Source organism: Rutilus rutilus (genome assembly GCF_951802725.1).
Source record: "Rutilus rutilus genome assembly, chromosome: 23".
Taxonomy (NCBI): domain Eukaryota; kingdom Metazoa; phylum Chordata; class Actinopteri; order Cypriniformes; family Leuciscidae; genus Rutilus; species Rutilus rutilus.
Genome location: NC_140233.1, coordinates 24,531,720 through 24,552,824, shown reverse-complemented (window position 1 = coordinate 24,552,824; position 21,105 = coordinate 24,531,720). Strand labels below are relative to the sequence as shown.

The window sequence follows — 21,105 nt, the reverse complement described above, 5'->3', positions numbered from 1 at the left end:
TTTTGGGAGGGGGCAGTATGCACCAAGCTCCGGTGGCCGCGGAGCTTGGCCCACCAAATTCACCACCATGTCCAGTAAAGATGCCTGCCGAGCCTGAGCTTTTTCCCATCAAGATGGCCGCCCTTCCAGAGTCCTCGAACAAGATGGCCGCCGTGTCTGGCTCAGCTCTGGATGATACAGCGCTGATCATCATGGCCACGGCTATTTTGTGTGTGTGGGCAGCACACACATCAACTCCATACCGTGACCCCACAGCCAAGATGGCCGCCGCCGTTCCAGAGCCCTCGGACAAGATGGCCGCCGCCATTCCAGAGCCCTCGGACAAGATGGCCGCCACCATTCCAGAGCCCTCGGACAAGATGGCAGCCTCTATGCCTGTGTCTTCGGACAAGATGGCAGCCTCTACACCTGTGTCTTCGGACAAGATGGCCGACTTTATGCCTGTGTCTATGCCGGTGTCTTCGGACAAGATGGCCGCCTCTGTACCTGACCAGGCGGCGCCGCCATGGCCCCCTGAAGCGTCACATCCGCACTGGCCCCCTGAACCATTGGCGACTGCTTAGCCCTGGCCCCCTGCACTACCTCCTTCTCCGGTCTTTCCCCCTCTCCACGGACCTAGCCCTCCATCCCGCCCTCTTGTCTGTCTCCGCTCTGCCTGGACTCCTTATGTTAGGAGTGTCTGGAAGCTGCTCCTTAGGATGGGAGCTATGTTACGTCACTAGCTGGAGTGCCCTTGAGAGCCACCAGAGAGCACTCCACATCAGACTATTGTCATTCCCTCAAAAACTACATCTCCCATAATTCTCTGCCAGGACTCATCAGCACTCAGTGTTTTCAGCCATATCTCATTACCTTGTTTAACTCACCCTATTATAGCCTGGTTTTCACATTCATTCCCTGCAAAGTCTTGTTTAGTGTTTCTACTGCAATTCCAAGCGTGTTTGTATCCTGTTTCTCCCGTGTCCTGGTTCTCTTGATTCTCTGCCTGTTCCCTTGGATTTCCCTTTTGCCTGCGTTCCCTGCCTGTTTGATTGGACTGCCTGCCTGTGTTTGACCTTGCCTGTACTTTGGATTACGTGTTTGGATTGCCCCTATTAAATTAACTGCATTTGGATCCTCAACCTTCTTGTCTCAGAGCAGTACGTAACAATTGATATCGGTGATGCCAAATAAAAAGATGCCATTAAACAAATATTTAAATATATACGGTCTTTTGTTGTGTCTACATTAATTTGAAGATTAAATGTGAAATTATCACAGTATAAAAATGCTAGGTGCTGTTAATCACGAACAATTACAGAAAATGTGTGATTAATTAGGGTTTTTTTTTTTATATATAATTTGAGAGTACTACTATTTACACATTATTAAAGTTTTGATATTTTAACAGTTTGTGTGTTCATAATTTTTATAAATATTTTTATTTCAGTTTTTAGTGTTCATAATTTTAGGCTGCCAATTTTAATGTAAGTTTAAGGTTTGCATCTAATATTTATATTTTATTTCAGCGTAACTTCAGTTACTGAAAACAATTTTTGTTTAATAGTTTCAGTTTTAGTTAATAGTAACTGCTGCTGATGACTGGAGCCTTTATGTCTTGTGTGTACATGATTTGAAACATTTTTCTAATGTTTTTATTTTGTATTTTTAAATGAAGTTTACATAAAGGTTTCTTACATTTTGACAGTCCAATTTAATAGCAATGTTAAAATCAATCTGTGCTGCATGTTTTGTGGTATATTGCACATTTTGGCCCATACACTGTCAAAAAATAGGTAGTATTAGGCATATCAGTCTTGTGATCCAAGGAGGAAGTTCATACAATTCAAAAGAGGCATGAGAGCGAGTTGATTTTTCATTGCTAATGCTTTAATTGTAGGCTGTACCTTTAAGATAACCTTTTGTTCATCCTGGTTCATGAGGTGAAATGTAGTAGAGCTGCATTCCATTTTATATAACAAGAAAGGTGACAAGAAAAATAATTCTCACAAACAGTTGGAAAGCAGAGAAATGGGAACCGACGGGGAGCTAAAATGTTTGTATTTTCATAAGAAAGCAGAAATCCGTATTGTGAGGTGAGTAATAAAATATGATTACAATTTTAACATGTATGCAATTTATATAACATACTGTAGCAACGTACAGTTATAAGTATCATGGCTCTTAAAACTCAGACAGACCTGTGTGTGCAGGGTAATGATTACCTATATACTATATTATGCTTCTTTTTTTTTTTAAACATATTTGTATACAATTAAAGATACTTTAACACTGTTACATTATGTCTTTCACATGTTCAACAAAGGTAAACATTAAAATATATGAGTTTTAAGTTGTTTCAGAAAAGAAATATACTATGCATACTTACTTTCAGTTAGTTATCACTATAAATGCTACTTTAGAACATTTTACATCTCTTGTGTGTATATATATATATATATATATATATATAGTATATATAATGAAACATAAATACATTTTCTAAACAATGTCTGATTTTACAAACGCTAAACCCAAAACTCATTTCATTGTGGGAACAAATCTGTGTCATGTGAAAACAAGAATTCTGTCACTGGTTTCTCTTTCAGTGGTGATTTACATCAGTGTAGTCTGTCTGTTGTCGCAGGTTGAAGGATGTTTAACTGATGCCTGTATGCTGATCTAGACTAGTCGTGACTAGTCAGTCCAACAGTAAAATGAGTGGAGACAGAGGGCCTGCGGTTGAACTGGATGTTTTGAGGTTTGAGTTGTTTCATGTTTATTCATCTGATTATGTCTCCATTTGATTCAAAACATCATAAATATAAAACATATCATAAAGAACAAGCTCTGGATTTGTTTTTAAAGCTTGAAAAAGCCAAATAAACCTGTTTCACCTGGACCAAGTCATGTGTTACTGCGAAACGAGTCTTTGTCTCGTCTGTTAACACTGAAGGAGAAAACCGCTCAGCACCGGTGAGCTCATACAATTACAATTGTAATACTTGTTTGAGGCAGTTTCCACAAGCTTATCAGAGATGGGGTATCTCTGATAAGCTTGTGGAAACTGCCTCAAACAAGTATTACAATTTTGTTTCCATTAAAACATTTCTTCATTTTAGGTTGATTAATCGTGAGGACTCTGACTTCTCTTTGCCCAGTGGTTTGTCAATGAAAAGTGAGCAGTCGATGAAACATCCTTTAAAATTCAGTGGAGAACCAATCCGTCCAGAACTGAAGTATGTTAGAAATGTGTTAAACAATTCTAATTATAATATTTCTAAATGTAACAGCTTTTGATGCATTTCTATATTAGTTTTCAGACCAGAGCATGTATCTCACTCGCACAGCAAACTGTGTTAGTGAAGAGTTTTGCCTCACAAGAAACCTGATGGCCTACATATACACAGCTGACTATAATATTACAGATTGCTTATGAAATTGATATGTTTCTTTAAAATGTTGAAATAATTTAACATTATCAACAAATATGAATAATGTTGCATAATTAAAGGAATACAGGAGTATAATTTCTGACATCATTTACTTGCCATCATGTCATCTCAAACCCAATATTTTTCTTCCGTAAAACACCAAAGGAGACATTTTGAGGAATGTGGTCAATACAACAAAAGTAGACAAGAAGTTGCCGATTCTATATGAATTTGTGCAATTAGATGTGCACCAATTTGTTTTTGCTATGATGTCCACGCATGCACCTAACTCTCAGCAGTAGGACGTAAGCAGATCGCAAAGAAATGCACGAACGAGATCATATGAATTCATATACCAATTAAAAAAAAAGTAAATTAGTTATAAATTGGCATGATAGTGTTGAGCACTATAAAACTGCCATAAATATCTTCAGAAGTCATAATGACTGTGAGAGGACAACACAATTTCATGGCAGTTCATTTTGGTAGTATGTTTTGGCGAATTGGTAGTAATTTGTACGAACTAGTGCAGTCTTACCAACCTTAATCTCAATCTCACCTTAATTCACAAAATGAAAATTAGCCCATGATTTATATAGGTGTATATGACATTCTTCTTTCAGACAAAAACAATCGGAGTTATATTAATAAATGTCCTGGCTCTTCCAAGCTTTATAATGGGAGTGAATGGCTGGAGAAAATTTGAAGCCCAAAAAAGTGCATCCATCCATGATAAAAATACTCCTCTCGGCTCCAGGGGTTAATAAAGGCCTTCTGAAGCGAAGCCATGCGTTTGTGTAAGAGAAAAATACCCATATTTAAAACTTTATAAACTATAATCACTAGCTTCCGACAGACGGCCGTACGCATCGATTTGCGGTGGAAGACTAACCCTTGACCCGACGCACGGCGTAATGATGAACGCGGAAGCTCTTTTTTTTTCTTTTCTTTTTTTTTTTTACGAAAACCCATGGCTTCGCTTCAGAAGTCCTTCATTAACCCCCAGAGCCGTGTGGAGTATTTTTTTCATGGATGGATGGACTTTTTAGGGTTTAAAATTTTCTCCAGCCATTCACTCCCATTATAAAGCTTGGAAGAGGACATTTTTTAATCTAACTCCGATTGTATTTGTCTGAAAGAAGAATGTTATATACACCTAGGATGACTTGAGGGTGAGAAAATCATGGGCTAATTTTCATTTTTAGTTGAACTATCCCTTTAAACGACCTTTAACGTACAGATAATGAGGCTATTTATCATAACCAGTGTAAGATTGTGCTTGTTTACACAATACATAAGGCTCAATGCTTACACTTTTCAGAAGCATTATGGCTATCAGGTTATAGTTTCTGAATATTTATCTCATTACAAAGTTTCACACATAAAGTAATACATACAAATATGTTAATAATAATGTATACATGAGATCAAGTCATTTCAGTCGCCTAATTAAAGCTGCTTTATTTTACATGGAGTGGGTCGCCTCATGCATGGAGTCATGTTTAGATCATATGATGAGCTCAATACTAATTACTCTATCACTGTAAACCCGGTTACGGGATACTTTTGCTTCTGACTAAGTCATTTCTTCATTATAGGCAGATTCATCGCACGGACTCTGACTTTACTTTGCCAAGCGGTTTATCAATGAAAAGTGGGCAGTCAATGGATGATCCTAACAACTTCAGCAGAGAACCAATCCACACAGAACTGAAGTATGTGTAAACAGACATCAGCGAATAGAATAAGTGGCCCAAACATTGTCAATCGTTTTTGTACGTATAGCGACTGAAGGCTAATGGACACAATTAAAATGTGCTTGTTTTGCTTAATTATTGTCACGCTTAGTCCAAGGGAAGAAGAAGGAAGATGAGGAATAACAATATAAATGTTCTTTATTAATCCAAGAGATGAAACACCAGCGTAACGTGTGCAAAACACACAAAAAAAAAAACAATGAGGGAGATGAGGTGAGGAACTTAAATGGTAATGAACATAATGACAAACAGCAGTGATGACTGATTAGTGTTAATGGAAACTGATGAGTGGCGGGAAACTTGAACAACTGAAACATGTGACTGAAGACAAACAAACTAAAAGTCCATAAAAGCAAAACTAACTGAACATAAACGTGACAATTATGACCTTTAACTGACCTTTTTACTGGACCTGGCCTTGTCTATTTTACGGTTTGAGTTGTTTTTTTAATTTAATATTATATGCACTGCAATCATCCAACAGAAATGTACATCACAGACTAAAGTATTAGTACTGAACTACATTCATTCGTTCATTCATTCATGTAATCATTCATTCTTTTGTTTTTGGAGTTTGAACAAGCCAAAAGAACACGCTGAACCGAGTCAAGTGTCTCTCGGGAATCAATCTTCCCCGTTATACTTTAAGGAAATCCCTGAACACAAGTGAGACCCTTATTCTAATAAACATGTGAATACTGCCTCAAACATGAATTATGTTATAAGATTTTGCCTCATTAAATAATTTCTTCACTGTAGGCTGATTCATCATACGCAGTCAATGGATGATCCTTACAACTTCAGAAGAGAACCAATCCACACAGAACTGAAGTATGTGTTAATGAGAAGCAATGTGTTAAACAATTATAAACCATTTAGTGTGTTTGTCTGATAGAGAAGTAAACACAAATGCTTATGGTGCATTTTAGAGCATATATTTATATTAGTCTTCAGAAAAGTGTGTCTTCTTCACTCACATGGCAAAAGAGAAGAGTTGTGCCTCAAAGTTTGACATCAGTTTAAAGGGATTGTTCACCCAAAATTACAATCAGTTATTTCATATAGTACCATGTTGGTCCATAAGACTCTTATGCTATATTATATTGTAAGTACAGTCTTGTGTAGAACAGACCCATATTTAAGTTGTTGTTCACTGAAAAACCTTCACCACAGTTCCTAGTGTGCAGGAAGCAGTGGTGTTGATTTGACTAATTTGAAATAGCATACAGGTGTACAGTAGCCTGGAAATCCAGACCTAAATCTGAAAGATTAATGGTCTGGCATCGACTAATGAAAATCGGCCAGCTCGAGGGGCGGCACCAAGCATGTATTGAAAATCTCACTGCACGCAATTGGATAACACTACGACCAATCACAACAAGCCCCATATGCTTAGCTACTAGCAGAGCTAACTGGTAGATTAGACTCTTGCCGTATCTGGTTGGCAAAACAGCAAAAATGCTTGCTACGGATGCGAAAAACGCAGAAAATCTAACCTGATTTGAATTTATTTATTTTTTGACGGATGAAAGTTTCGGAGGCGTGATTGACATAACGTGAGGTCGTATTTATTTTTTAACGTGCGAAAATTTCGGACGTGAATTTCGGACTCAGTGTGCAAGGGCCTTTACAAAGGAACGATTCGAGCGCCGTCTTCTGTTCCTCTTTTAGATAAAAAGCCAAGTCTAACTCGTTCATTGTAGCGCCCAAAGCCGTTTAAAAAAAAACTGGTGTTCATCCATAGCCATCTTGCAATGTTTACTAATGACTTCGACGTCGCAGCGCTGTCGTCATCTGTTTAGCCCGCCTCTGACCCGCCTATATCAGATAACCTGATGTAATTGGTGCAGCTCGGATACAAGGGCATATTTAATGAGCATCATTACTCGACACCAGAGTAACTCGCAAAGCAAATTCAACTTCAAATTGCAAATCGTTGAGCAAATTGCTCTCGCGAGAAACACAAAACACGGACTGTGCAACGTTAAGCTGGAATATGAGCAACATTAGAAGAATTACACACTTCACATTTAATATGAAGTTATTTAACATTATCAACAACTAAAACATGGCAACATTAAACATCATGATGATTTTTTTTTTAATTGCATTTACATACCTGTTTTTTCTTTCAGAACTCAGCAGAAGGAATTAAGGTCAAATGTTCTAAATGGTATTCATTTCAGTGGTTTCAGATGAATCTTTAAATCTAGATTTTTAAATCTTTAAATGATTTGGTAATTTTTTTTTAATTCTAACTACATCTTATGTCAAACTTCACAGAGGATCTCATCTGGACATGTAAGATTAAGAGGATGTTGAGGAACAGGTGTCAGTGCATTTTTGAGGGGAATGAAGAGCACAGCAGCCCCTCTCTGCTTGACAACGTCTACACAGAGCTCTACATCACTGATGTTGGAAGCAGTGAGCACAGCAGGGAACATGAAATCAGACAGATCGAGATGGTATCTAAACATCCAGCCACAATAGATGCACCAATCAAGGCTAATGACATCTTTAAAGCTTTTCCCGGATCTACTAAACAAATCCTTACTGTGCTAACCAAAGGAATCGCTGGCATAGGGAAAACAGTGTCCGTGAAAAAGTTCACACTGGACTGGGTTGAGGAGAGAGCCAACCAGGAGGTCCAGATGATATTTCCACTTCCTTTTCGTGAAATGAATGGATTTAAAGAAAGGAAAACTAGTCTGATACACATTCTTCAGCGCTTCTTCAATCTAAAAATAGACGCAGAAGTGTTACATTCAGACAAATACAAGATAGTCTTCATCTTTGATGGACTTGATGAATGTCGGTTTCCTCTGGATTTTCAAAACAACAGGAGTTGCTCCAGTGTGACAGAATCAGTCTCAATCGGTGTCCTACTGACAAACCTCATCTGCAAGAACTTGCTTCCTTCTGCTTTGGTCTGGATAACTTCACGACCAGCTGCAACAGGTCAAATACCACCTGACTTCATTGACCGAGTAACCGAGGTACGAGGTTTCAATGACTCCCATAAAGAAGAGTACTTCATCAAAAAAATAGGTGATCCAGCCCTGTCCTCCAGAATAATCTCACACTTGAAGTCTTCAAAGATCCTTCACATCATGTGCCACATCCCAGTGTTCTGCTGGATATCAGCTACAGTTCTTGAAAAGATGTTTCGGGATTCTGATGGTGGTGAAATTCCCAGGACCCTGACACAAATGTACGCACACTTCCTAATTTTCCAGATCAAGCAAGGGAGTCACAAATACGATGGGATTTCCGAAGAAGGTTTGAAGTTGGATAACCAGACCACATTGTTGCTTGGAAAGCTGGCTTTTAAACAACTTGAAAAGGGTAATTTATTGTTCTATGAGGAAGATTTGAAGGAATGTGGCATTGAACTCAATGTTGCATCTGTGTATTCAGGAGTTTGCACCCAAATTTTTAGAGAGGAGGCAGGACTGCTTCAGGAGAGGGTCTTCAGCTTCGTACACGCAAGTATGCAGGAGTTTTTGGCAGCATTGTATGCCTTCCTTGTGTTTGTCAACAAGCAGCGAAATGTCCTCAGTCAGACGACAAATGCTAAAATCATAAGTACTTTAAAAAAACTATCAATGGATGAATTTCTGAAGTGTGCTGTGGATAAGGCTTTAGCAAGTGACAATGGACATTTGGACCTTTTTCTTCGCTTCTTGTTGGGACTGTCACTTGAGTCCAATCAGACTCTTCTTCAGGAGCTGCGGTTGGAGATGCTGAGCGATGCTGAAAGCAACATGAAAACACTTCAATACATCAAGGAAAAAATCAGGGACCACCCTTCAGCAGAGAAGGCAATAAGTCTTTTCCATTGCCTAAGTGAACTGAAAGATGATTCTCTGGTTGAGGAAGTGCAGGAATTCATAAATTCACAGGGTTTTTGTGGTGGAAAGCTGTCTCCTTCATGTTTTTCTGCTTTGGCTTACATATTGCTGACATCTGCCGAAGAACTGGATGTTTTTGACTTGGCAAAGTTCATTCATCCGAGCATGACCTCGAATGAGGGAGTGTTGAGACTGTTGCCAGTAATCAAAGCATCTCGATCAGTTCTGTAGGTATCTCACTCTACTCAAGTATGCAAACACAGATGTGTACACTTGTCTAGCATATTCCAAGCATGCAGTCCTGTTGTACATACTTAACATGCTTTCTTGTATTACTGCGTTGATAACAACCTCAGTATTAGGTTGCGATAAAATTACCTTAAAGGGATTAAACTGGATGTACTATTATTCATATAGCTAATTGTAAATATGTCAACTAAGTTTAATTAACTTGCTCAGGAAGATTCTCTTCAAATTATTCCTTTGCCATGACAGTTGACTTCCAAAAGAAAAATCTAGCAACCCTTGAAGCAAAGCTGAGAATACAGTGCATATTTGTATTGTTATGAGATGTATTTGGACACATTTCAGAATGCAATAGCATGTGAAAGTACTCATGCAACTTGATACATTCACATACCTTTGCAGATCAAGTTTTAGGACTTAGATGAGATAAACAGTTAAGTGTTTCTTGTAATGTAATTTCAAATATAGTTGGTGAATCTTTTGAATCTTTTCCCTTCAGACTGAGGTGTTGTAATGTGACAGAGAAAAGCTGTGCCGGCCTGGCCTCTGTTCTTAGTTCAAGTCTCTCATGTCTAAGAGAGCTGGATTTGAGTTCTAACAATCTTCAGGATTCAGGAATAAACCAACTTGCTGCTGGATTGGGGAATCTTCAGTGTAAACTAGACAGACTGAGGTAGGAAGTAGACTCAAACTCATGGTATAGGATGTTGAAGAGATTTACAATGGCATAAATTGCAAACTGCTTGCTAATTGCTGAATTACAAACTATAAGTAATTGCATTGAGTCTCAAAACCTGTTGATGTGCTGTGGTGTGAAAATAAAATGATCATTGATGGGTTTTTACTCAGAAGGAACATCAAAAGTTTCCATTTGTCCTCCATTTGATCACATTGCTGTCTAGGAGAAACAACTAACATATTTAATTTGTGATTTTTTTCTTTTCTTTCTTGCTGTTGCAGACTTTTCAATTGTAGCATTGGTAAAGACGGCTGTGCCTCTTTGGCCTCGGCTTTGAGATCAAACCCGTCTTACTTAACTGAACTTGATTTGACACATAACAATCCACACGATACAAGTGTGAAAATGCTTTCTGATGTGCTGACAGATACAAGCTGTAAACTGGAAACATTAAGGTAAGTTCTAATATGTAATAAGAGGGCACTAATTTATATATAACTATTACTTCCTTCTGGGTACAATAGCAGTGGCAAATATTTTACTCACTTTTAAAACAGTCTAGGTTACGTACAGGTTATGTTAGAGTGTTCTTTCTCCAGCACAGAGGACCACTTTTCTAGACGTGGTGTGGGATTCGGTTACAATGCATGCACGTTGAAACAGTTTCAGAGACTGTTGGGTTTGATGGCAGCAGCGTCCAACATGATACCTTTTGGCCTGTTGTACATGAGACCCCTACAGTGGTGGCTCAGGACCAGGGGGTTTTCCCCGAGGGGCAATCCTTTTCACTTGATCAAGGTCATGCTGCGATGCTTGCGTGCCTTGGTTATGTGGAAGAAACCTGTTTTCTATCCCAACGTCCCATGTTGGGAGCCCCTTGTCATTGTAAGATGCTAACGATGGATGCTTCCCTCACGGGTTGGGGAGCGATTGTAGAGGGTCACTCAACTCAAGGTCTGTGGAGGGGGCACCATCTCTTCCTGGCATATCAATCGCCTGAAAATGATGGCTGTCTTTCTTGCTCTCAAGAATTTCTTCCCAGATCTCAGGGGCCACCATGTGCTCGTCCGGTCAGACAACACATCAGTGGTCGCCTACATAAATCACCAGGGGAAAGCTGCTTTCACTCAGGGAAGCTTACATCCCTGGGTGCCAGAACCAGGGAGCAGATTTCCTGTCGAGACGGGCTGAGGCCCGGGGGGATTGGAGGCTCCACCCTGAGGTGGTGAAGCAGATATGGAGGGTGTTCGGCCAGGCCCAATGGATCTGTTTGCATCTCAAGAGACATCTCACTGTCCACTCTGGTTCTGCCTCACACATCCAGCTCCTCTGGGAATGGATGCTATATGGTTCAGTCATGGGGGTTCTGGAGAGAGTTCACCGGAACAAGGTCCGTCTGTAAACTTGGTTCCCTGAAGAGGGAACGAGATGTTGCGTCACCCTGCCATACCTCCTGCGTGCCAGTCAGCGACTTACTTCAGCCTATTAGAAGCTAGAGTTGTTTGGGCATGCTTTATAGTTTCCTGATTTGTGACGTCACCTGCCTCTGACGTCTCATCACACCATTGGACTGATTTCACACGTGCTTCACATCGCAATCACCACGTTCTCACATTGCAAACGACACAGCGTTACAGCATTACAGTTCTAACTGAGGCTTTTTTCTTAAAACCAGTCTATTCTAATATTTTTTACAGCAATGTCTGTATTTTGTATCTGAGAGGTGACTGAGGATCTGACCCATGTCAGGAATGCAGTGACAGTGTTTACTCATTTAGCCCGTCTTACAGAGAATAAATATGTACTTGTTTTGTAATTAATTTTCTTTAACAACCAAATTAATCAAGAGTCATATTGAAGTAGGAAGATAATTGTCAGTTTGAACTTTATTCTTATTCATTGTATTCTGCTGTTCTCATGATAGCTACATGAGATGGTCTGTTCCAGACAAAACGTCAGCCTTGAAGAGAAAAATATCGCCTATGTTTTATTTAATTGTGTATGCAGGGGTTGTTTATTATTATTAGAGGCATGATGCCATGCCAAAGGAATAGTCTCCAGGATAGTTCAACAGCGTCCTATATGAGAAGGGACCCTTCCGGGATTAATGACTAACCAGTGACCCTAACCAGGTTTCTTAAATATGTAGAAAAAATCTAAAAGATAATGTTTTTAAATAGCCTAATTTGCATAAAGAACAGAATAGAGGGAATGCATTGACGTCACTTTCCCGCCGGAACGCTCCTTCAGCCGGACTGAGTGGCAAAAGAGCTGCTGCGTGACTGGATTTAACAGGGGAAACTGCGAAAACGCAAGTAAAACAAAATGATTATCAATTTAAACTAATGGTGGACTCGATATGGTGTTTTTTTTACAACTTACCAAAGATTCACTGATCCATGGATATTGACATGCAGCCAGGAATCGTGTTTTCTTACATTTGGTGCCTGATTTCGACGCCGGGGAAATACATAAAGCAAATTTGCCTGTGAACGCTTTATATAAATACAATGTAGGTAGGTCTAAATCCGGGTGATCACTAATATCAATGTTATATATATCATCAGATCGTCCAACCCTAAAACTTGTATAGTTTTTTGTCAGTGTTTATTTAAAAAACATCATAAGCCGACAACGCACGTTGTCATGTAAACGCGGAAACCTGTTTTCTTTTATCGGGAGTAAGGTCATAAACGGCTTAAACATATACCAGTGTTGTGCAGAATTTTTACCCCCTGCCAAATTATTACCCCCCTTGTTGAATTCAGTACCTTATTGCCTAATCCTAACCCCACCCCTAATCCTAACCCCTCCTCCACAACTAATCCTAACCTATTCCGATTTCGAGCAGTATGTAAATGCATTAAACTGCTTTGTGTCGGCTCATTGAAGTGCGTATGTGTGAAATATGTAAAAGGAGTGTAAAGATATGTAAAATCTTAGTGCAGATTTAAACACATCCAGACAGAGCGAGCGTTTTGTAGGGAAGGAAGAAGGAAATATTGCTGGGTCGCTTACACGGTGTCTGGGAGCCTGGCTAGCGTTTCCAAGCCCATCTCTCTGGCTCATCCGTACCATCAGACTCGGCTATGCGATTCAGTTCGCCCGGTGCCCTCCCAAGGTCAGGGGCATCCACTTCACCTCTGTGCGGAGTTGCAATGCCCCTGTCTTGCGGGCAGAGATCGATGTCCTACTGGCGGAGGACACGATCGAGCTGGTTCCTCCAGCTGATATGAAGACAGGGTTCAACAGCCCATACTTCATTGTACCCAAGAAAGGCGGTGGGTTATGGCCGATCTTGGACCTGCGAACCTTGAATCGAAACCTGCACAAGCTCTCGTTCAAGATGCTCATGCAGAAACGCTCGAGGGACAGGCATATCAGTACAAAGGTCTGCCCTTCGGGCTGTCCCTGTTGCCCCGCGTCTTCACGAAAGTCGCGGAGGCAGCCATTGTTCCACTCCGAGAATGCGGCATTCATATTCTCAACTATCTCGACGATTGGCTGATTCTGGCTCAGTCTCGGTATCAGTTGTGCGAACACAGGGACATGGTCAACCGGACAGTACAAGGAGCTACAATCAAGAGCAGGACAGCGGTCCCACTGAAACTTTTTCAGAGGCTCCTGGGGCATATGGCATCCGCAGCCGCAGTAACGCCGCTCGGATGGCTTCATATGAGACCGCTTCATCACTGGCTGATAGATCTGTTTGCCTCTCTGGACTCGACCTATTGCCAGTTGTTTTACTCCCTGACCGACGGAACCCTCGGCACGGATGCACTGGCACAAAGCTGGCCCCGGGGGAAACAGCTGTTTGGACTGTGCGAGTCCAACAGTGAGCCTTCTCGCACAGACACTGTGCAAAGTCATGGAGGACGAGGAGTAGGTCTTGTTAGTTGCGCCGTATTGGCCCAACCGGACCTGGTTCCCAGAACTCATGCTCCTCATGACAGCACCTCCAGTTTTAGCAATAGTTCTGTGGTTATACTACATGCTTGTTGTACCAGTTTGTTGCCGCTAGTCGGAGCTATTGCTGTAGGGTGTATGCTTCCCCTGCTATACTACACTAGTTTTAGCAATAGTTCCATGATTATACAACATGCTTGTATCAGATTTTGCTGCCACTAGAGGCGTAAGCTTCCCCCAATAGATCCCATACACTGTTAAATTGGCTACAATGTGTCCTTGCTTGCTCCAGTGGGGGTGATGCTTCCCCCATAAGATTGGATCTATACGTCACACGTAATGTTTGGATGATGCTGCTAGAATTCTCTCTATTGTTAACCTATCAGAACTTGTAGGAATGACATCAACTGATTATTCATAAAACTATAAGTACTAGTGTTTCTGTATCTTTAGTTAGTTTGAGGCTGGATCCTCTTATTCATGTTCTATGGCCTTTGGAAGTGTGGGGAACTTAGTCTTCAGTAAAATGTTCATATAGCTGCCATTTGCGCATTTCCAAACCAAAGAGCGACAGATGAAGAAGTGAGACGCAAGTGGCGGGATTGCCCACCTTCTTCATCTGAAACAGCCTGTTGCTTTCCACTGACGTCTGTGAAAAAGGGATGCGCTCCACAAGCTCACGCGTCTGTGCTGCTGCACGCTCAATCCACTGTGTGTTTTTTTCTTATCAGCCCGCACACCACAGCTATACTATAGGTGTTACTACATTTATTTTAATATTCCACTAATTATGTACATTTACTTCATAGACAGCCTTCTTTTTTTATCCCCATTATACTCTCTGTTGTCAGTGTTTCTTTGTCTGGACACAAACATTGTACACACGCTGCCTGGTCTCGGTTGTTGGTATCGGAGCATTTTTATGAGTACGAGTACATGAGCTCAGTATCGGGCCAGTACATAGGTGCATCCCTAATTGTTAACCTGTCAGAAGCTGTAGGAATGACATCAACTGATTATTCATAAAACTATAAGTACTAGTGTTTCTGTATCCTAAGTTAGTTTGAGGCTGGATCCTCTTACTCATTTTGAATGGCCTTTGGAAGTGTGGGGAACTTTGTCTTCTGTAAAATCTCTGCCAACCGATTGAACTTCAATTTCATTCGTCTTCATTGAGCACATTGGTCTCTTTATGTGGTCTAACTGTAATTCCCCTGCACTATAAAAGGATGCCTAGGGTCTGAAGGAAGGTGGGCAGGCATGACTGAATTGTGGCAATGAAACCGTCAACCGTGTTACATACATTACATTCAGGGAACCGTGTTAAATGCATGATCTAGATTTTCCCTTTCAAAGAGGAAATCAGCATTGCGTCATGGAGTTAATGCTATGGGAACATTAATAACCACTCCGCAATACTGAACAAATGCCTGTGCTGTGAAACCAGCTAGGCTGTAGCCAAATGTTACTGAGAGAATTATTCGCAATGGTGACAATGTCCACCTTTATCCTTTGTCCTTCCATTGCCTGGTGTATGCCTCCTACATTCTCCTCTATTGTACAGTCCATTCATACATGACTACATGGGGAAACAAAATGCAACTTCCGCATTTATCGGACGGGCTGAACAATGGGAAAGTGGGACTCTGCTAGCAGTCATGACCATTCATCACTACCTGCTTTCCACTTCTGTAACAGCCTATATATAGTATGCTATGTACTCCCAATATCAGAACAGTGATCAGGCAACTGATGAGGGAGTGAGGCGCAATAGCGATCATGCCCACTCACATCTTCAGTCCTGCCTATGAACACGGAGAGAGCATTTTGTTCTGACCTCCATATTCCCAGTACCAAAGAGGCAACAGGAGAAAAGCAGGATGCGAGTGGTGTCTCTCTTCGTCTGTATCTCTGTAATACGTCAATATCAACTCCACACTAAAAAGGGTAGCAGATGAGAAATTGGGCACAATAGCTATACCCCCTTTTCTTTCCGAACGCAGCACATACTATGTGCATAGTCCTTAACAGCCCCTTACTAGTAGGCAGATGAAAAACAGCAGTCATGTTGTAAAGTCTACAAATATAAACTGGAGGCTTTTTTTTAGGTTGATAGGCTGTGAACTGACGAAGAAAAGCTGTGCTGCACTGGCCCAAGTACTTCAGTCCTCCTCTACAAGCCTGAAACAATTAGATTTAAGTTTGAATGACCTCCAGGATTCAGGAGTGGAACTGCTCTGTGTTGGCCTGAAGAACCCTTCCTGCAAGCTTGAGAAACTGAGGTATTACAATTAATCAAGTAGACTAATCAAGTAGATTAACACACAGCCCACAGGGCAAAAACATGGTGCTAACAATCTGATTCTGAGGAAATAATGTCACATGCTGTGTATCAAATGACACTAGTTCAAGTGTGTTTGCCTTTACTATTTGCAGTCTATCAGACTGTAAAATTACAGCCGAAGGATGTTCTGCATTGTCATCTGCTTTAAAGTCAAACCCATCACACCTGAGAGAGCTGGATCTCAGCATTAATAACCTCACAGACTCAGGAGTAAGGGTTCTGCTCCCTGTGTTTGAAGACCCACGTGTTCGTCTAGAGAGATTATGGTAACAGGCCTCTAGATTCATGTGAACATCTCACAATTAACAAATGAAACTGTATGGATATTTAAAACTTTTTCATTGTTTTTATGCTTTTCTCAGGCTGAATAATTGCAGTCTAACACATGAAAGCTGTCAGATGGTGGGTTATGTAGACACATCCAAACACTCGAGTCTGAGAGAGCTGAACCTCAGTGCTAATGACCTGCTTGACTCAGGTTTAAAGCAGCTTTCAGTGGGAGTGTGTCATCTTCTATCAGGACTGCAGTCACTGAGGTAATAAAGTTTTCTTTAACCCAATAATGATTCTCCCATCACTTACCCACCTTTTGTAATGGTCTGGGTGTATGTTACTTTGAGACACATGTTTGGGGATTCTCTAAGCTCTGCATTCGTAGGGAGAGTGAAGGAGGCGAACATATGCTGCAGAAATCTGTTTTGTTTTGTGCTTTTTTTTTTAAACAAAAATACAGCCATTAACCGTAACCTGTGTCGTGTGGATCATTTACAATGCATTATAGGTTACACCTTGTTGTTGCTAGTGAACTGTTACTCTAATTTTCAAATTGAACAATGTGTTGAAAGGTAGATGGATCTATACTTTACACAGAACATTTGTCTGTTTTTACTTGATCAGAAAATGTGATTTAAAATAATCTTGTTATTGCACAACCCTTTGCAGTGTTACATATTGTGGGCTTACGGCACAGGGATGTGCTGTTCTGGCATCAGCTCTCAGCTCTAACCAATCACAGCTAAAAGCACTGGATCTCAGAGGAAATAAACTGTCAGACTCAGGAGTTAAACTGCTCTCAGATCTGCTGGAGAATCCACACAGTAAACTAGAAGAACTGGAGTAAGTGTTTGAAACTTAGCATACAGACATACTCCTTGTGCTATGCCATAAAACATCCCATGATAATTTATACATAAAAAAAATAAAATAATAATAATGTTATTATTTAAATTATAAGACAAGATTGGATTGGCTGATTTTGTCTCTCCACCTCACAGATTCATGGATGGAACAACAATTCAGACGCCAATGAATGTTTCTCACACACAAGATGTTCTCCTTGTAGATCCAACAAAATCAACAGAACAAAAACAAAAAAACAAATGCGTATGCTTTTAAGAAAATAATGTAGTGCTTTGAGTGAGTTGGACAAGTTTGCTCCCAGCTGTGTTACATCAAACCAGTCAAACAGACCTGAAGGAGAGCTATATATGTTAGATCGTCGTTGTAAGCGTGCCATCTGGGGCCAGTTACATAAACATAGCCATTATATTAAGAATGTCTTAAGAACTATACCAACTAGCAGTTAGTTAGGGGTAATCAGTCTTACTTTTCAGTATAAAATTAGACCCATCTATGTTTTTATGTAACTGTCTTAAAAAAGAAATGAACAGTCTTAAAGTTAAAAAAAAGATGATTGACTTATAAGACTAGTCTAGCAGTTTATGCAACTGGTTCCAGGTCTCAGTGTCATTCATTATCTGAATTACTCAAACCAGCAAGGAAAGGACAATAGTGTAGAAAAATAGTATAGAACATCGGTGTGGAAAATTCACCATGTGCGTGATATGGCATCACTGGACTGAATGAATCACACTGTTCTTGAGCAGGAACAAAATGTCATAAGCTGGTTGGAGATTAGGTTCAAGGGAAACTATGAGGACTAGCAGGTTTGATGAGCAGGACGGGTGTTTTAAGAGCTCCACATCAGCTGCATCTTAAAGACTGATCTTTCAAACAAACACATTTTTTTATGAAGTATTACTGTACATTTTGTAGTACACATGTTGTATATAGTCAGTTTTAAAGTATAAATTCTTTTAAAGTTCAAATTCTAGCAAGAGTTTTGCTTATTATAATGCGACAGCTGCTAAATATGTTGACTTGGCAAAATGTGAATGTTTATACAGTATTTACTATAAACTACTACCTCTTCTGAGATCCTAAAATTCTAACTCTATCATTTATTTATCCACCTGTCCGTCCAGTAACCACCTAGCAACCAACCACTATACCCTAGCAATCGCCTAGCTGTACAGATGAGCAGTTATAGTAAATTATACTTCAATGCAATTTCTATTAAAACAAGTATGTCATGTAATAAATATATTTGGGTAAAACTTTACAATAAGGTTTCATTAGTTAACATAAGTTTACTACTTAAGTAAACATGTACTTAGAATGTATAATACTTCTACAGAATTTATTAAATCTAATGGTGTCGTTTTCAAAAACTTGCATACATTTTTTTCCCGTTTTTAATTTAAAACAGTGTCGTAAACGGCACTTGTAAGTTTAAGTGCACTTGTTTTTTCACAAGGTTTTGTCAAGTCATCATCAAAGTTTGTCTTTGCATACATTCCTTTTGTAGTTGTATTAATAATTTTCATTGTGCCACACACTGATTTATTGATATTAATATCATCAAATAATAGTCATTGTAGAATGAAGCATTATCAGTATTTAGTTTACAAAATAATGAAACTAAGAATAATGTTGTGAGTCTCTGAATGAACAGTAGAGGGCAGCACAGGATCTGTAGGAGGCTTGCTGCATGGAGTACACATTGTATTATCATATTCTTTATGTCAAGATATGTCAAACCTGCCTTTGTTTCTTCAAGCTGCAATGTTGCTCTTACATGTTTAAAAATGCAAATGTTGACATTTGTCTAATGAAGGTACAAGAAAAGTAAGAATGGATTAAAAATTGGAGTAAAAACACACACAAAAAATGACCCAGTATCATCAAGTCTTTAATTTTAATGTTTATTTATGAAATAAGAAAGGGGCATCATTCATTAATAGTCATTATAGTCATTACAGTGTCTCTTTCCTCATTTAACATGAAAACATGTTGATATTCAGAGTTTCCCCAAACTTTCTCTGGTTAGTCATAGCAAACCATTCTCTACACAATACTTTCTATCATGGGAACAATTATATATTTGGACTTTGGTCAAAATTTTGGCTTTTTTTGTTTGGGATATTGCATTTCCAGCTTTTGACGATACAGTATTTTTAAATAATTAAGTTACTTCAAAGTGCTACAATTTATTTATTTGTGAGTGCATTTAATGCCAAACTACACTGGTTTAACAGCACCTGCATGCGTCTCATTCACAAAACAAACCGTTTTGAACCTCGAATCACTGCACTAGGAGAGTGTTTGAAAAACAGGAATAAATTGAAAAATACAACAATAGAATATAGTTAATTTGGCATAACAAATAAATGGTCTATTAAGGCAAACTTCATTTCTAAAACAAACAATCTACAAAAGTGTATTTCTTTTTAAAACACTGCTCATGCAAACATGATGCAGGCAATACTAAACTGTGAATTCATTATTAACAAAGGTAAACAATATCCGTGTCTATATGATTCGGAGACTTCTATTATTCCATCTAAATTCATGCTGTCCAGCCAGTGCTGTAAACCAAAGAAAAATAATAATAACTAACACAAGGTCTAACCCTTTGGGGTGCGTCATGAGCAGGTAAACTGGTCCTAACTAAGCAACACTGGCACCTATTCCCACTTTTACAAATAAGATTCGTCACACCTGAGATTAAACACACAATATCTGTTACTTGTAAACAATTCATTAGCCATGCAGTCAAATAAAGAAATGGACAAGAAGTTGTTCTATTGTTCATCTCAAGTCATTTAGCTAATTAATACATTTCTCATTCATGATTATCAAGCTTAAATTATAACGTCAGTAAGACATGGTCAATGTACAAATAATCTACAGAAATGGTTCAATTTTGTAATCATTTTCAATTGAAATTGAGCATAGATGTGAAAGAGTGCGGTTAAAATTCCTGAATCCTGACCATATGGAAAAACATTCCCATCCTATACACAGTTAAAATTTGATGCATGTTTTCTGCATGATTTATATAGATAACACAGCATAAATGCAGTGCGAGTGGGTGTGAGTTTGAAGTTGACTTACTGTCATGTTAAATAAATGAAGTCGGAGCTCTGTGCCTGTGTTTGAGTTATTTTTTCCTGGGGTTGCTGGGGTAAAGGCTGGTTAGTGTATTTTTCTTCCTTAAATATGAAGGGTATAGAGCAGAAGGAGCACATCTGAGCTCTTGATCTCGAGAGTCACGCTAAGTACGGTAAGTAGCTTTTTGTTTTCATTAAAGACAGTTTGACCAGGTGTTACTGAACATTGTTTGGTTGAGAACTGAACATTTTTATATACATTTTTTTTCTCTTGATGATCCAATGTGATATTTTGAAGATAATTTTCTGCCATTTAATTGGGTCATTCTAGAATTGTGATCTCATTTCCAGCTCACACTCATGCACACGTAACATACAAGAGATTGAACGTGAATCAAGGCCCCGATAAACTCATGGCAAAGCTATTTTTCGTTCTTCGCTTAGAAGTAAAAAGAAGTTAGGAACACCCTTGCAGTGATATATGTTTGGTAAACATCCTGACCTGTCCACACTGCTGAGAGCAATGTTTAAATAAATATGTAAATATGTGCTGCGCACTCTCCTCTTGATTTAAGACTAAACTACAGATCTGGCTATGTGAGACTATTGTTTGAATTTACCCCTTTTCTTTGTAAGACACATTGAGATTACAATCCAGAATGGCTTTTACAGCATTA

General features: G+C 39.4%; 1 protein-coding gene across 2 annotated transcripts; it reads left to right on the top strand.

The window, feature by feature from the left end:
* Nucleotides 1-1,984: 1,984 nt before the first annotated feature.
* LOC311283014 (NACHT, LRR and PYD domains-containing protein 3-like) lies at nt 1,985-19,188 on the top strand. Of its 2 annotated transcripts, none has more exons than XM_084397168.1 (16): nt 1,985-2,075; nt 2,610-2,740; nt 2,848-2,955; nt 3,141-3,218; nt 5,012-5,128; nt 5,744-5,836; nt 5,930-6,001; nt 7,306-7,343; nt 7,454-9,248; nt 9,767-9,940; nt 10,228-10,401; nt 15,961-16,134; nt 16,289-16,462; nt 16,559-16,732; nt 17,139-17,312; nt 17,471-19,188. In XM_084397168.1, exons 2-16 carry the CDS (start codon nt 2,697-2,699, stop codon nt 17,589-17,591), a joined length of 3,510 nt encoding a protein of 1,169 aa, XP_084253294.1. In that variant the 5' UTR covers nt 1,985-2,075; nt 2,610-2,696; the 3' UTR covers nt 17,592-19,188. The 2 variants fall into 2 exon arrangements, with proteins under 2 accessions (XP_084253294.1, XP_084253293.1); XM_084397167.1 differs by having other exon boundaries at nt 1,988-2,075; nt 3,102-3,218.
* Nucleotides 19,189-21,105: the final 1,917 nt, after the last annotated feature.